The sequence below is a fragment of the Calliopsis andreniformis genome, chromosome 3 (assembly GCF_051401765.1).
Source record: "Calliopsis andreniformis isolate RMS-2024a chromosome 3, iyCalAndr_principal, whole genome shotgun sequence".
Lineage (NCBI taxonomy): Eukaryota > Metazoa > Arthropoda > Insecta > Hymenoptera > Andrenidae > Calliopsis > Calliopsis andreniformis.
The window spans coordinates 12,729,817-12,747,244 of NC_135064.1; the positions used below are offsets into that span (position 1 = coordinate 12,729,817).

At 41.4% G+C, this 17,428-nt stretch overlaps 3 protein-coding genes and 1 long non-coding RNA gene across 6 annotated transcripts; 3 read left to right on the top strand and 1 right to left on the bottom strand.

Moving 5' to 3' along the window:
• Positions 1–37: 37 nt before the first annotated feature.
• On the bottom strand, positions 38–654 carry LOC143189088 (uncharacterized). Its single transcript, XR_013003610.1, has 2 exons — positions 295–654; positions 38–211 (listed from the first exon to the last, which is right to left on the bottom strand). It is a non-coding gene; the product is annotated as an uncharacterized LOC143189088 (long non-coding RNA).
• On the top strand, positions 124–3,734 carry Abi (tyrosine kinase Abl). 3 transcript variants are annotated; one of them, XM_076393738.1, is made up of 5 exons: positions 124–432; positions 893–1,531; positions 1,591–1,938; positions 2,015–2,272; positions 2,346–3,734. In XM_076393738.1, the coding sequence occupies exons 1-5, from the start codon at positions 420–422 to the stop codon at positions 2,507–2,509; spliced, it is 1,422 nt and encodes a 473-aa protein (XP_076249853.1). In that variant the 5' UTR covers positions 124–419; the 3' UTR covers positions 2,510–3,734. The 3 variants fall into 3 exon arrangements, with proteins under 3 accessions (XP_076249853.1, XP_076249855.1, XP_076249854.1); XM_076393740.1 differs by having other exon boundaries at positions 124–376; XM_076393739.1 differs by having other exon boundaries at positions 125–432; positions 1,609–1,938.
• A 2,512-nt stretch (positions 3,735–6,246) lies between these two features.
• On the top strand, positions 6,247–7,627 carry LOC143177286 (uncharacterized). Its single transcript, XM_076375152.1, has 2 exons — positions 6,247–7,544; positions 7,591–7,627. The coding sequence occupies exons 1-2, from the start codon at positions 6,247–6,249 to the stop codon at positions 7,625–7,627; spliced, it is 1,335 nt and encodes a 444-aa protein (XP_076231267.1).
• Positions 7,627–11,427, top strand: LOC143177287 (uncharacterized). Its single transcript, XM_076375153.1, has one exon. It carries the CDS (start codon positions 7,627–7,629, stop codon positions 11,425–11,427), a length of 3,801 nt encoding a protein of 1,266 aa, XP_076231268.1.
• Positions 11,428–17,428: the final 6,001 nt, after the last annotated feature.

Here is a 17,428-nt window from a genome sequence, read left to right on the forward strand (position 1 = left end):
AATATTGTATTCGATGCCTCGAAACCATAATCGATACAATTCTCACGAGGTCTCGAAGTATCTGTCATTCTTCCCTTCTAAACGCGCTGTCGCTCGCGAGTTGATTCCAGTTGATTCTCCTCTTCGCGCGTGCCTTCTTTTTTTTGTTCGTATCGTTAATATGTCTTCCTCGTGTGTTCTGCGTAGCAATGCACAGCTGATGTTGATGTTACTGCAAGTTTGACTCAACAGTCGCGAATGCTTACGCGTAAACGCGAGGAAATTTAAACGAACACTGTCTAATCTACAACTCACGTATACTGTTCGTTCATGTTGAGCGCCGTGTCGCGTAACGCGTAAATTTGTGCGTTGATTTCGTCGGTTTCCGAGAGCCTTGGTAATTATGAATTAATGAAGGTGTAATAACTGATAATTGCGATATGGCTGAATACCGTTAGTTCATTTTATATTTGTTTATATCATTTGGTTGTGTCATTTGATGTTTCGTTTTCGATAAGACAAATTTGCTCGTTTAAGTTTTGCCACCATCTTGCATTCTGCATGCAGACTCCGCCCTTCTAACGGTTGTTACATATAATAATTTACAATTTTTTCGTTTGATTAAGATGATTTTATCAGAAAGACGTTTGAAATTTTACTTTGTCTGTTCTGAACACTTTTTATTGACCTTTGTAAAAGTTACATAACCTCATCCTTCAGAATTGAGTGCATTTTGTGAATCTGTTTCATTCTAATTTATTTTTATTGAGTTGATATGAATGGTTTTAAATATGCTCCAAATTAGGGTGTCTTAACTATTTATGAATCGAATTTAACTATTCTCATGTATCTCTTTGTACATACATTTTAGGTCACTTTGCGTAATAATCTAATTCTCATTATGTATTATCAGGAGTGGGTAGTGATTCCGAAGTCATGGCAGAACTAGCTACATTTCTGAGTCAGGAAATTCCTGAGGGGAGAGGTAACCTGGCTGACAATGCTATGAACCTTGAAAGGGTTGCAGAGTATTGCGAAGCAAACTATTTTCAAGCAGAGAATAAAAGAATAGCTTTGGAAGAAACAAAGAATTTTACAACTCAGTCATTGGCTAGCGTAGCTTATCAAATAAATACTCTTGCCTATAATTTTTTACAATTATTGGATTTGCAAACATCTCAGCTTGCTGAGATGGAAAGCCAGATGAATCATATTGCTCAGACAGTCATGATACACAAAGAAAAAGTGGCTAGAAGAGAAATTGGTGTTCTTACAGCCAATAAAATTACTGTACGGCAGTATAAAATTATTGCACCAGCAAATCCTGAAAAACCAATTAAATACGTGAGAAAAAGTATTGATTACACGATCTTAGATGATATTGGTCATGGAGTACGTAGTAGTGGTACTCCTAGGAGTAAACAACGTGGTGGTAGTCAAGGTAGTGTTCAGAGTTTAGGTGCTGCTTCTACTGGTTCTGGATTAGGTGCCGCTATGGTAGGACCAGCTCCTACAACAAAACCACCTACTCCTCCTCAAACAGTAAGAACTGGTAAGTATAAAGCAGAATGCATACTTTTGTTCTATGTTCTATGCCATTATCATATATAGTTAATGAATTTTGTACAGGAACATTGAGTAAAGGATCACGGGAATACAGGACACCGCCTGCAGTAGCTCCGCCTCAAGTTCCTAGTCATTATGCTCCTAATTATCCAATGGGACACCCTCGAAGAGAGCGTGGTCCTGGTTATAGTACTTTACCTTTACATGCACATACCATAACACTTGCAGGTCTTATTGGAAGTCATAACGCTCAATCAAATACTATGATTCCACATACATCACCGCCTCAAGTGGGGACAGTTCATCCATTGCAAAGTCATCCTCAGACGCCGCCACCTGCACCACCTAGTGTAACATCAGGGTATATCCAAGAGCAACACAACAGTATGCCTCGTAAGTATCAGTTTAACAATTTTCATATTAGATTTCAATTAATATTAAGGAAAGTATTATATATGTGTGCTTATAGCACCACCTTCTCCATTGGTTGGTATAACTGGTGATATGGCAGACTATACTGGTCACCATACTCTACCGCATAGGCTATCGCATCAGGTCAGCAGAGGTAGTGGTGCAAGTAGCCCACCCTTACCACCACCACCACCACCAGAACAAGAGGAACATCCACAGTTTGGCAGGCCCACACAATCAAGTGGTGCTATTATGCCTATTGTGCCAGATGAGGAGGATTTGCCTGGATGGGTGCCAAAGAATTACATCGAAAAGGGTATGTTGCAATATTATTAAAGCGGTACAATTTTTTTATGGGACCATTATATAATGGATTATTGCTTTTGTAGTGGTTGCAATTTACGATTATTATGCTGACAAGGAAGATGAGTTGAGTTTCCAAGAAAGTTCTGTAATTTATGTATTAAAAAAGAATGACGATGGGTGGTGGGAGGGAGTTATGGATGGCATAACAGGATTATTCCCTGGGAATTATGTAGAACCTTGTGTTTAACAAGTTTCCCAATATTGCATTTAAATATATCAAAATTGTGGGTGGTCCTCATTCACAAAAGACTGCAATTTCAAGGGATATGTTGGAATCCTTGATTTTAACATCTTATTTAGTGTCAATAAGTAGTATTAAGATAGTCACTAAGGAAGATTGATTACTACAGGAGGATGTAACGCAATCTGGTATACAGTACAATAAAATTAATTACAGACTCTTCTTAAGAATCTCGAATATCATTGTATGTTTTCTATAAAAAAGAAAAAAGAAATCAAGGACTCAAGCTAACCAATCTTTATATAATCCTAAGAAAATGTATTTTTTTGGTAAACAGTATTTCTCTGGGTGAATGTCATTTTATCTGGATTCTCAATGGATTGTATTTCTATACACATTATGTACAAGGGCATGTAACTACTACTCTAATATGCAATACCTTAATTAGTAATTATATTTATATACATAATTGAATCGTAATATTACGGTTAGGTTAATAAATAATCAAAATACTAAACGTCCGGTTATTGCATACAAAAATTCGTAGCGCCTTACAGTTGTAGTAACATTGTAATATAAATTGCTTCCAGGAAACGCATGCATTTCGTTCAGGATGTGCAGCGTAATAGATTTATTTTAATAATTAATAACGTATTTATTGCAGTATTTTATTTCTTATGAAATGAAATAGCTGGGGAATTAGAACTCGTTTAGTGAAAAGTTTGTTTCACCATTCTACTTGTTATTCGGTTTCATGGATATATTCATAACATGGTCAATTAATATGTGTATCATTTGGGATGCAATGATTTCATTAAAACGATATTGCGGTATTTAGCCATGTGGAGCTAAGGGTACAGTTCGTATGACATTTGCACATTGCGCGGTACTAATTAAGTCATTAGTGTACTATTAAGACAGATATAAGTACCATGTAATTGGCCAGATAATGTACCAGTTGTGTCTCTTATTTCCCCCATGATACACTTTAAATATCCTTTTATGTGCTCTGAAATGTTCGTATAGACACTAAAAGTCCCGTTTTCCGCAAGAATTACGTACGTCGTACTATGAAATAGCCAGTGGTGTAGAATTTGCGAATAAAACGAAACTGGGTGAGAAACGAAGTGGGGATTCAGGTTTTTAAAAAAGTGTGTTTATTTACTGATACAGGATACAAACGAATGTACGAATGCAATTGTATTTATAAATGAATAAAAGCAAAGTTGTAATAAAAGCTACAGTAGTTATTATTCGTGATGCCTCTGCGAATTTACGTCTGTGGTTGTCTCTACTATGAGTACAATTTATGACGCTGTTAACAATCGGATTGTTCGGTCTAGAAATAACTAACAAGCAGGGTCACATGATAATCAATGAAACGTGGAACGCTTTTGTTTCTAGTTTGCGACCGCACGCAACAGCGTGATCCATGTGAAACACGAATTCGAAATTAACCAGTATAGGTATCATAAATTGGTCGGAACGAACTTGGAACGAGTCTGGTCACGAAGCTAGAATGCTTTTGTCATCTTCATGCGATTAAGCTTTCGGTTTGCATGAATTGCTTAGAACAAAATAGATAGCTTATATTTCCAGTTACAATCCAAATACTGTCACAAATATGTACAATTCGTTTCGGCGCATAAATTATTTTTCAACGCAAGCTGTAGAGCTTTTCTGGCTCGTATATATGTATGTGTAAGAAGCACGGTAGGGGATGATTTTTTTGTTACGTTCTCTCCTTTAAAGCCAGTAATGACACCCTCGGGATCCAGTTTTGCACTGTTACGTACGCAAATTCTCGTTGCAAAAGATTTGTCCCCTAGTTCGTCGAGAAAAAGAGACACCGTTCTGCGAAAACGAGTCCCGTATATCTGGGATCTTCGTGAATTTTTCCATTTCCGGGGCGTAAGATGAAAACAGGGCGCAGTTTTGAGAGCACCGCGCGAGTGTATATTACGCTTAAAAGAGGTCGTGTGGAAATAAAACACTGCTAAAGGAAACGAAGGAACGTTATTCTCTATTATTATTCGACCTCATAATGGATTGCGATCGAGAAATGTTTTCAACGTAACAAATTTTCAGCATTATTATGAGACGTCATTATTCTACAATTTTTCATTCTGAGCTTCATATAAAAAGTGTTGACGAAGTACAAAGCGTTCTTGCGGCGAATGTTCTGTTCCGTTCGAAGAGGCAAACGCATTTATTGCTGCCAGATGTGGAAATCCGAATTCTTTAAGGACTTGCTTATTCATTCATATTACTAAAAATCCACATCTGGCCGAATAAAGTAATTTCGTGCTTTCTTCGAGCGGAGTGTTCCTCCCTAATAACCATCGAAGGCCGTATTGTCCCGCAATCGGTGCCTTCGCCAGCTCATCCTTTTCGGACTTGTAGGATCGGAGCTGACTAGCGGGACAATACGGCCATAAAAAGATTCGGAAAATACGCGCGTGGGCCCGCTCGAGCCACGCTATTCCGGGGTTCGTTCTTCCTCCCCAATCGTCGCGGCCTTCGACATGAAGGCGAGGTCTCCTCCACCTTCATCACGAGGAGATCGGGGGCGGTTCCTTTGCCCCGTCAGGGTGACAAGGAGGATCGTCCTTCTTTCGGTCGAAGGCCAATTAATATCGATTTTTGTTTCATCGTGCAAAATCGGTGACGCCCTTAGAGTCGGGCGTTTTGGGGGTTGTAAGGGGATGAAGAGCGAACTCCGAAAAAATCGAAACCAGAAGATCAAACGTCGTCATTCGGACTAGTTGATTTCTAAACAGAAGATCAAACGTCGTCATTCGGACTAGTTGATTTCTAAACAGAAGATCAAACGTCGTCATTCGGACTAGTTGATTTCTAAAGAGAAGATCAAACGTCGTCATTCGGACTAGTTGATTTCTAAGCAGAAGATCAAACGTCGTCATTCGGACTAGTTGATTTCTAAACAGAAGATCAAACGTCGTCATTCGGACTAGTTGATTTCTAAACAGAAGATCAAACGTCGTCATTCGGACTAGTTGATTTCAAAACAGAAGATAACACGTCGGCATTCGGACGAGTTGATTTCTAACGTAACGACAGGGGATCGCAAGTCATCGTTCGGACTTGTCGATTTTTAACCTAACGAGTCATCGAATCGGACTCTTCAACTTTAGTCATATTACACTTTATCGTCGAGGTCTATCCGAAGTAATTTGAAACAGTTACTCAATATTAACTTGGCGAGTGACAACCCGAGATTCGCGAGACGAAATCGCGAACCGTACATTTTATGGTCCTTCGAGCCGGATACGACCTGCTGGATGTGCACAGTGAACGAGTTAAAGTGTAAAGGTGATTGAACATTTGTCTGGACATCACTGGGTTGAAAGTCAAGTCGATTTGGACGCTTTCGAGAAGTCAACTTCGGACAATCGAGTTCAACCCACCGGACTTATTGGACATTGGGATTGAGGAAGCTAAATCATCCATTCGCTTGGAGTCATCGTCTGCACCAACGTTCGGCATCAGTGCAACCAGGCAAGACTACGTCAAGGTAGGCTCGTAATCACGAAGTACCGATCGACACCTTTTCGTTTTTGATTCCTTCCTCTGTCCTTACCTCGATTTTTGCTTAAATCATGGCGACCGCTAACCTTGAGGCAAATGCTAACCAAGTCACCAAACGCATACGTGACTTGAAACAGAAACGAAAGTATTTCAAGGCACAAGTTACGTCCTTAAGTAATTTTGTCGAGAAATACATGGATTCGGAGAAAGAACGTGTAAAATTACAAGAGCGGATCGAACGATTACGGAATTTGTTTACGGCGTTCAATGCGAATATAGACGAGTTAGTTCTGCTTGAAGACAATTTCGAAGAAATAGAGAGCGAGCGCGAAGATGTGATGAATGCATACGATGATGCATTAGCAGCCGCGATCGTTTTACAAAGGTCATTGCAAGATGCGTCGAATATTCCGGAACGATATTCATCCGTACGTGATTCCCCAGCGCCGTCCGGCTCATCGTTTTCCTTACCGGTTCGTCTACCGAAAATCGACTTACCCAAGTTCGACGGCCGCATCGAAAAGTGGGTAACGTTTAAGGATGCGTTCAATACGATGATCCATTCGCAACCCGGATTGAGTAATATACAAAAACTAAATTATTTACGACTGTCTCTTTCCGGAAGAGCCGAAATAGCTATCGGCGCATTTACTATTAGCGAGGATAATTACGAAGCCGCGTGGAAACATCTGGTCGAGATATACGACAACAAGCGTGCTCTCGTTCTGCGTCACGCCGCGCTCTTACGCGATACTCCCATGATGACAGACGATTCATCGGAATCGGTTCGAGATCTCGCAAGTTATATGCAACTTCACGTGCGTTCGTTGCAAGCCTTGGGACGTTCGTGGGCAGATATCGGTAATGATATCCTCGTGAGTATCGTAATTTCGCGGATGTCGAAGGAAACGCGCAAGACCTGGGAGCGAACGCTATCCGATACTAAGGTACCCAAAATTGAGGACATTTTTAAGTTCTTGCACATAACGTCGCATCAGTGCAAGGATTACGAATCTGTGTCGTATGCGAAGCACACATCGAATTTTAAATCGGACGCGTTTAAGAACCACGAGCGAACACCGATAACGTCGGTAAAAACAAATCGCATGCGTAATCCTCCACCGTCATCATCGCGATTAAATCAACGCCAACAGACGTTTGTTACCACCGCGAACTCACAACCGTCAAATTTGCGACGTGTAGAAACGCGAGCTGCACAATCGCAGAAACTCGGAACACAAGCAACAGACAATTGTAAAATCTGCAACAATGGACCGCATGCGACATTTAATTGTAAAATGTTTGTAAGCCTCCCAATCGAAAAACGTATTGAGGCAGCGCGAAAGGCTCGATTATGTCTTAATTGCTTGCTGGACGATCATACGACCGAGGAATGCAAAGCAGGCAAATGTCGCGTCTGTAACCAAATGCATAACACGCGATTGCATTATGATGCAGCGTCGCGATCAGCATCCCCGTCTCAGCAACACTCGTGACTAGACCAAACAATCAACAGTCCCCGAATTTTCGCGTCCAAGAGTACGTCTAGCGCCGAGGGATCGACCCACGGATTAATGCCTACCGCCATCGTTACCGTCTTCGATCGCGACCAACGGTTAATCGAAAGTAGGACCCTGTTGGACACGTGCTCAAACGCAAATTTTATCACCGAAAAATTTGCGGCAAAATTACGGCTTCCCACAAAGAAGCTCAACGTGGCCATCGAAACATTGAACGAGTTGAATACCGTCACGAGCAAACTCGTTCAAGCAACAATCAAGTCACGGACATCGAATTATCAACGCAGCCTGACTTTTTTTGTAATCCCGCGGATTTCGAGTCAGTTGCCAAACGTACAAATTAATCGAACGACGATTCAGATCCCGGCTAACATAAAGTTGGCAGATCCGAATTTTCATAAACCCGCAGCCATCGACATGCTTATCGGCACAGGTCCGACTTTGACCTGTCTAAGCATCGGGCAAATCCATCTCAACCAACATTGCGACGAGGTTCTCGTCTTACAAAAGACGCAACTGGGATGGATCATCGGGGGGAGTGTTCCAGCCATCCAACCACGGACAACTCGGAAGACATTCGTCACCGCGGTGAACTTCGACCTGAAACAGTTTTGGGAAATTGAAGAAGGTCCACGACAGCGGCATTTCTCCACGGAAGAACAGCTTTGCGAAAAACATTTTTTGACCCACGTTCGACGCGACTTAACAGGACATTATGTTGTTGCACTGCCGTTCAACGGAAATAAAGAGAATCTGGGAGATTCACGATCGCACGCGTTGAATCGATTCTTAGCATTAGAACGCAAGTTTCTACGCAACCCTGATTTGATGCAAGAATACTCAGCCGTTATTCAAGAGTATATTGCACTTGGCCATATGAGCCAGGTAGACGCACCTGACGCACCCGAGTTCTACCTGCCTCACCACGCGGTCATGAAACCCACGAGTTCAACGACGAAGATTCGGGTAGTTTTTGACGGCTCAGCGAAAACCACCTCCGGAATATCATTAAACGATACGCAACTCGTGGGTCCTACCATCCAGGACGATATTTTTTCTTTATTATTACGGTTTCGTATACACGCATACGTGATAACCGGTGATATAGAGAAGATGTACCGACAATTCATCGTACGACCAGAGGATCGGCGTTATCAACGGATTTTGTGGAGAAACGACCGCAACGAGATATCAACCTATCAATTAAATACTGTCACTTTCGGACTTTCATCGGCTCCATTCCTCGCTATCCGATGTTTACATCAGCTTGCGGACGATGAGAGAAACAGCTGTCCGAAGGCTGCCAGTATCCTGAAGCAGGATCTATACGTGGACGATCTTCTGACCGGCGCATCATCCTACGATGAAGCATTAGGATTACGAAACGAGATAATCGATCTCCTTCAACGTGGAGGCCTTAATATTCGTCAATGGGTATCGAACGACCCACGCCTACTATCAGGATTGTCTGAAGATCAGATACATCCCAAGTTCTTCGGGGAAATCGATGGAATCAAAACGCTTGGAATCACGTGGAACGCACGCCAAGATTCGATTAATTATTCGGTTAACCTCCCATCGTCGAAGAAACACACGAAACGTACCGTACTGTCGTCAATTGCGAAGATTTTTGACCCTCTAGGTTTGCTCGGACCGATTACCATCACGGCAAAAATTTTCATGCAACGACTTTGGCAACTGAAACTCGACTGGGACGAGTCTTTACCGACCAACCTCCATACGGAATGGACAACTTACGAAGAGGAACTTCAGCGATTAAATAACGTAACATTCGAACGTCATGTTGCGCAACGCATGGGTCACCGAGTCGAGTTACACGGATTTTGCGACGCTAGCGAACGCGCATATAGCGCGTGCTTTTTCGTTCGATCCATCGATAAGCGAGGTCATATAAAATCAAGTCTGCTGTGTGCGAAATCGCGAGTCGCACCTTTGAAGACTGTCAGTCTCGCAAGATTGGAATTATGCGGCGCTACCCTCTTAACGTCACTGTATGTATCGGTCCGCGAAGCGTTAAATTGCAACATCGATCGCGTATGTCTGTGGACAGATTCAACTATTGTGTTGAATTGGTTACAAAGGCCACCGGGTACATTGAAAACGTTTGTCGCAAATCGAGTTGCAGAAATCCAAACGAAAACGGAGGTTTCAATTTGGCGACATATTCGATCTAATGACAACCCGGCCGACTTATCATCGCGAGGGATCACGGCATCAAGATTCTTGACCAACAAACTTTGGTACTGCGGACCTAATTGGCTCACTAGCGTTGAATCGGATTGGCCAGAATCTGTGTTCGAGTCATCGTCAGACGTTCCGGAATCGCGAAAAATCACGTGCTTAGCAACATCCACCGAAACTAGCGACCAGATTTTTAACCGGTTTTCTTGTATTGTCAAACTCCGTCGGATAATCGCATATTGTTTTAGATTTCGTAACCGGAAAACCGGACCTCTTACAATCGATGAAATCCGAAATGCAAACGACTGTATCATTCGCACAGTTCAAGCATCGACATTTTCATCGGACATTCAAAATTTAAAGGCCAATACAGAATTACATCCGAAGAGCAAGCTTTTATCGTTGCATCCATTTCTAGATGATAAGGGAATTTTGCGTGTCGGAGGCCGACTTCGAAATTCAAATTTACCGTTTTCTCAGAAACATCCAATTCTATTGCCGAAAAATAATCATGTCACGGAATTAATTATTCGTCGAGCACATGTACAAAATTATCACGCAGGCATAACATCAACACTGTACACCGTACGACTGCAGTATTGGCCTATCGATGGTAAAAACATTACACGTAAAATCGTCCGGCATTGCGTCAAGTGTTTTCGCGTCAACCCACCTACGGTAAATTACGTAATGGGTAATCTGCCAGCTAATCGAATCACCGAAACTCGACCGTTCCACAATTGCGGTGTCGATTATTGTGGACCTTTTTACATAAAAGAAAAGCGTTATCGAAACCGTACGCGAATTAAGATTTACGTCGCGGTATTTATTTGTTTCGCTACAAAGGCTATTCATTTAGAAGTCGTGAGCGATCTAACGACCGAAGCTTTTCTCGCCGCGTTAAAACGATTCATCGCACGACGAGGAATTTGTCGTAATGTCTATTCTGACAACGGCTCAAATTTTATTGGCGCTCAGAATGAATTGACCGCGCTTCACGAAACCCTACGCGACGACAAAGGGATGCGTCGATTTCTTGATGAAAAAGAAATCTCTTGGCATTTCATGCCAGCCTTGTCACCTCATTTCGGCGGGTTATGGGAAGCAGCCGTGAAATCGTTTAAGCATCACCTGAAGCGGGTCATCGGTGAAGAATTATTCACGTACGAACAATTTACTACTTTTGTGACAGAAATCGAGGCTATCCTGAACTCCCGTCCTTTAACTCCTTTATCATCTGACCCAAACGATCCAGTCGCTCTGACTCCTGGACATTTTTTGATCGGCGCTTCATTAACGAGCTTGCCAGAAGCTGATTTCACATCTACACCGACGAATCGGCTGTCAAATTGGCAGCACATCCAAAAGGTGAAACAAGATTTTTGGTCAAGGTGGTACAAGGAATACATTAACCACTTAAACGTTCGACATAAGTGGACAAAGGGTTCGCACGAAATCAAAATGGGAACCATTGTCGTTCTCAAGGACGATCATCTGCCACCGCTGCAATGGAATCTCGGGCGAATCATCGAGGTCCATCCGGGCGAAGATGGCATCATTCGTACGGTCACCGTTCAGACGTCAACCGGAATTTACCGTCGAAACGTTAAACGTCTGGCACCCCTTCCAATCCACAATGTGACATCAGGATAAAGACAATTATTAGTCGATATTTTAGCGATAAGTAATATTAATAATATTTTTGTATTATACGCCGTTTAACATTGCATAACGGAACGACCGTTCGAGTTCCGATTTATTGTAGAATATCGAGTAAGGTATTGATCAACTTAATTGATCAACGGGGGGAGCATGTTCCGTTCGAAGAGGCAAACGCATTTATTGCTGCCAGATGTGGAAATCCGAATTCTTTAAGGACTTGCTTATTCATTCATATTACTAAAAATCCACATCTGGCCGAATAAAGTAATTTCGTGCTTTCTTCGAGCGGAGTGTTCCTCCCTAATAACCATCGAAGGCCGTATTGTCCCGCAATCGGTGCCTTCGCCAGCTCATCCTTTTCGGACTTGTAGGATCGGAGCTGACTAGCGGGACAATACGGCCATAAAAAGATTCGGAAAATACGCGCGTGGGCCCGCTCGAGCCACGCTATTCCGGGGTTCGTTCTTCCTCCCCAATCGTCGCGGCCTTCGACATGAAGGCGAGGTCTCCTCCACCTTCATCACGAGGAGATCGGGGGCGGTTCCTTTGCCCCGTCAGGGTGACAAGGAGGATCGTCCTTCTTTCGGTCGAAGGCCAATTAATATCGATTTTTGTTTCATCGTGCAAAATCGGTGACGCCCTTAGAGTCGGGCGTTTTGGGGGTTGTAAGGGGATGAAGAGCGAACTCCGAAAAAATCGAAACCAGAAGATCAAACGTCGTCATTCGGACTAGTTGATTTCTAAACAGAAGATCAAACGTCGTCATTCGGACTAGTTGATTTCTAAACAGAAGATCAAACGTCGTCATTCGGACTAGTTGATTTCTAAAGAGAAGATCAAACGTCGTCATTCGGACTAGTTGATTTCTAAGCAGAAGATCAAACGTCGTCATTCGGACTAGTTGATTTCTAAACAGAAGATCAAACGTCGTCATTCGGACTAGTTGATTTCTAAACAGAAGATCAAACGTCGTCATTCGGACTAGTTGATTTCAAAACAGAAGATAACACGTCGGCATTCGGACGAGTTGATTTCTAACGTAACGACAGGGGATCGCAAGTCATCGTTCGGACTTGTCGATTTTTAACCTAACGAGTCATCGAATCGGACTCTTCAACTTTAGTCATATTACACTTTATCGTCGAGGTCTATCCGAAGTAATTTGAAACAGTTACTCAATATTAACTTGGCGAGTGACAACCCGAGATTCGCGAGACGAAATCGCGAACCGTACATGTTCCCCTCCTTATATTTAAAGGAAATTGCAAACGATTGGCCCTGTCTGATAAGGTAAAGTGCAGAATTTATTTGATATTGAGGAAGCATGCAGTACTTTATCAAGCTTCTTCGGCGAGTAGATAAATCTAATGAGACGGAGTTGGTGCACGTACAACCAGCTATCTGATCTAATTCTCCAGATTGATTATCTGCCGGAATCGGGCAACCAAGTCAGACCCATCCTCAGTCCGTTTGTAACAGAAACCGCTTCATTTGATTAATACTGTCTTCCCGGCTAGCCGCGACCAACCTCTCAACCTCGAATATTCCTTTCTATAGTGGACTATTATTCTGTTCAGTCTTCCTTTGAATTTTGAAACATTATCTCAATCTCTACTTGGATTTCTTCCATGAATAATGTTCACAAATAATGTTTATTCTATGTGTTTTACGAAATTTTATTTTCTATTCTTTACACGGAAAAATAGATAATAATTGATATTCACGATTCACTTATTATTTTGGTTCAGAAGAAGTTACAAGTAAGCAGGAGGTTCCGATAGCCTTCAAGAGAAATTCGATGCAAGGAATTGGGAAGTAATCTTGAAACACCGTTTGTTAAGTGAAAAAGGAGTTCCTTAACATCGGAAGCATTCATCGACGTCAGCAGCTTTAGAGCTCCTAAGGAAGAGAACGTTTCTATTCACTTCCAAACAGAACTTTTCGACTCTGAACACAATGAATATTCTAAAAAAGACAAGCAGAATTTAATATTGATTTGTAACGCGCAAAATAATTGAGAAGGAAGATAATCAAATTCGTGTTCTCTTTTTGCCGCAAAAATTCTGAAATTTATGTCTTGTGCTCCAAGCGTCGTTTTTTGAGTGGTAACTTCAGCTTGTAATGTGCTTAAGACATCAAACTCTGACGAAATAATCATAGAGGAGGAACCTTGTCTAGCATTGACGTAGAAAATTGGATTAATATTCACCACGAGTACTGTCTTGCTTTGGACTCCAACTTGTCGATCTGTTTCTGAAGAGGAAATGCGCTCAGCAGCTGATGTCTCCCGAAGATTGGTTTGTCGAAAGGCTGAACAGGATCCGTGTAGTTCACCGCCACAGCAACTGGAGAGTTTCTTCCCAGCTCCTTCATCAGCCTTATTGTTAGTTCAACTTGCTGGCGACTCCAAATGTTCCACGAATTGCTCAAGAGCTTAAGGGTTGTAGGCTGAATACAGAAACGGGTTGTCATCGCGTTTCTTGGAGTTACTGAGAAACTGATGTGAAGAGGATGCGATCTGGAAATGGACTTCTTGAATGGAATTGAATTTAAATTACATTTCACAATTTCAAGAATAAAGGATGTGAAGGATAAAAATACTTGATTGTTATAATTTGGTTATTATAATTGGAAAAATTTATATTCTCTAATTAAGAAGGAAACTGCATTTCATAAGGTCCTTGAGTTATAGAGGTTTGGTTATCGTGAGTCTTCATTTATCAATCTTGCAATTAGTTTGTTTATGAAGTAGGCGATATATATCATCTACTAGACAGGATTTAGCTAGTTCCATCTCCTAATTTCAGTTTCATATCTCGAAACTTTGACCGTAATTGAAGACTAACGAGATTTATGGTGCGCAGGGAAGCTGGTTTGAAATTAGCGCGCGCACATGCGGCGCAGTGTAATCTCTTCAAGACTGATAATCGGCGAACGTCGAATCCGATGTTCCTATTTCCTCCTGGCGAATTGTTGTCGTAATTGCGTTATTGGATCTGCTTATCTTCTCTCATTTCCTAAGTATTGATGTTTAGCACATAAGAAAGGTACTGCTCATAATATTCAGTGAAGCTCAATGCATTATTGGGTAGACTCTATTCTGCATCTTTCCTTTTTATTAGACAACGTAGCATAGAACAATTTCGTCTAAAGAATGTCCTATCTGCACTATACGAATTATTGTTAGTCAAATATTTTTGAATACTTTTTTTCGTTATTCTGTTTCTTCCTAGGTAGAATTTATTTGTAACACAATGAATTTTTCGACCCCTTTTCTCATGTTCCTTCTATAGATCCTGAAAATATGCAGAAGTATTCACGAGTCATTAATATTCATGCATTTTAAACAGTCCTTCGCTACAGCTTCTTCTTGTAAGTACATACTATCTATCTCGACTTCCTCCTTCTCTTCACCGTAGAAACATTTACATTTACCTAAAAATATTAAAGGTCTACAATAATCGAGATTACTCATCTTCTAACAAAATATATATGTATACACAGATTACTTTCTAAATCTAAGAAAACTTGAAATTTCTATTCTGTCACTGATGAATTTAACATTAAATGGAAACCGAATGAACCACTTATTCCTCAACGAGCTTCAAACGAGGTAAAACGAGTACATTTTGCTATGACGATGTAATTTCGTTGGTGCATGGTGAAAGGGCAAGATGGTCCAAGTGGGAGCCACGTTGCTTTCCGTAATATATGCGTTATAGTCTGTCGTAATTTGACGCAGAACACCCCGACAACATGAATTCGCGTTACGCACACTATGTTCGCGTGTTACGAGTGTTCGGGGGAGGGGAATTACGACAGGTTCAGGGATAAACCATCGGGGCACAGTAGTCCTTGGCACGACTAGGGGACTAAAGCAGATTTCATTGTGATATTACCTCTGGGAGGCATGTTCCGAGGAACGCGCATTGAGAGCGATTTCCACTTTCTCCCTTCCACGAAAATAAGGATATCAGGATAGATATTCAGATCCACCGCTTCCAGTATAATCATTTTCGATGCATTTCGATTTTGTATCGTTTCCTACTCTTCACGCAAAGTAATTGTTGCGAAAAAGCAAACGCAGTCGTATCGAAACGTTTTTACAAGCACTCGCGACACTTCAACCTTTTCTCCTAATGGGAAATCGATTCAACATCCGGCACGTCACACGTTCCATTCAGCGAACGTGTGACACATCCGCAAAAACACCGTTTACCACTAAAGCTCTTGTAAAAAGCGGACGTTGATCGATCCTCAAGTACAAATAAGTAAATCGTAGAGTTTGCGGCGGCGTTAAACTGTCTCATACGCTTGAGCCGCTTCCGTTTCTTTTTAATCCTTTGGGTGATCAGAGCACAAAGGCTAGCGGTCGTTCTTCTACTCCTGAGATGGTTCTCTTTCTGCCTCTATCCTACGACAATTCCCTGGCCTGTGATCGTTCGCCCCTTGGAACGCCTGTTCGCTATCTAACCGCCTCCAGTAGTATGTCCAGTACAGCCATGGCGACATTAATCTGGGATCTGCCGACTACCCAGAATCCGCATAAAGGGGACATCTTGGAGTAGATTGATTGAAAGGACTATAAGTCTCTGGCTCCAAAGGCAGCGCCGAATGGACCGAGCGGGGGATTTCCATTTGGTCTCTCCTGCCTTCTAGCTGAATGCTGATCAGACAATCGGAAGACCGCAAACGGCGAATGGGGGAGCTTTTACCCTGTCGGTCCTGTCGTTTCTTTTCGTTTAATCGCAGGAATTGTGGTTGACGGCTCGATCTATGTGGATCGTCGTTGAACGATGAAAATTGAAAATGTAGTGTAGTGTGAATTATTACAAGCCGCAGGTGACTTATATCAGTAATATATTTTTGAAAAATGCTGTACGCAGTGTACGATGGATATTTAATCGTTGTTGTCTATTCCAAATCTACTACATAAAGAACGTGTACTAATTGGAATATAGTTTTTGGCGAGAGAAGTAAATTTTGTTTTATTTTGAACATATTGTTAAAACCAATCTAGTTTTTTTTTAATGGAACATCCGAGATATTTTTATGCTGATATTATTTTAAGGCATAATGAAAATCATTCCTCGCGTTGTCTGACTTATACGAATGTTTCTACTTCCCATGATTCTCAACTACTGCAATTTAAAATAATTATTAGACAATACAAGTTGCATTTCATTTTACGTAATAGTTACTTCAAACGTTTGGGTATACAGAAAATTACAAAGATTTATTCTATAGTCAACACCAGTGAATATGACTGAATATATATAAAACATATTCACTAATTCATTATTTGAAATGTAAAGTGCAGTGATCATCTACGATGCTTTGGTCATGTATTTACCGTTGGAAGATCCTTAATGGAGGTCAGCGACAGCCTGACTCCAGAAATTGCTGATCGCCCTGCCATTGGGGTTTAATGTCTCGCTGCTATAATGACCCTCGAGGGTAATCCAGGGAATCTTCACCGATGGTGAATGTGCTAAAGCACGATAGACCCACCGGTACAATCACAGTTTCCAGTTCTAACTTCACAAACTTTAAATCTACATGGATATGGCAACGCAAAAACCTATACGGCCCTCAGGAGTTTCGTTAAAACTGTCATTATAAATTAACATAGGAATCACATGAACACTATATAACTTCTTTTAAAACGAACACTCGATGTGAAGTTTTTCTTAATATTTCATTTCGAAATATAGATACTGCAGAAACTTTAGGAATTTTGACGAAAACATGTCAGAATGCAGAATACCTTAAATTTCTCGTGGCGACAGCTGTTCCCAAAGAAACCTTCTGCATCTTTTTAATGTCTCCGTCATAGTTTTCAGACGTGCCTATTCGTTTTAATTAAGGTACCTTCATTTAGAAGCACACCTGTTTGTTTAGGGAGAACAATACCATTTTAAGTTACTAACTCAAACATTTTTCTCAAAACGATTTACAGCTTTGTGTTTCTAGTACTGTTGGAACCCCATTT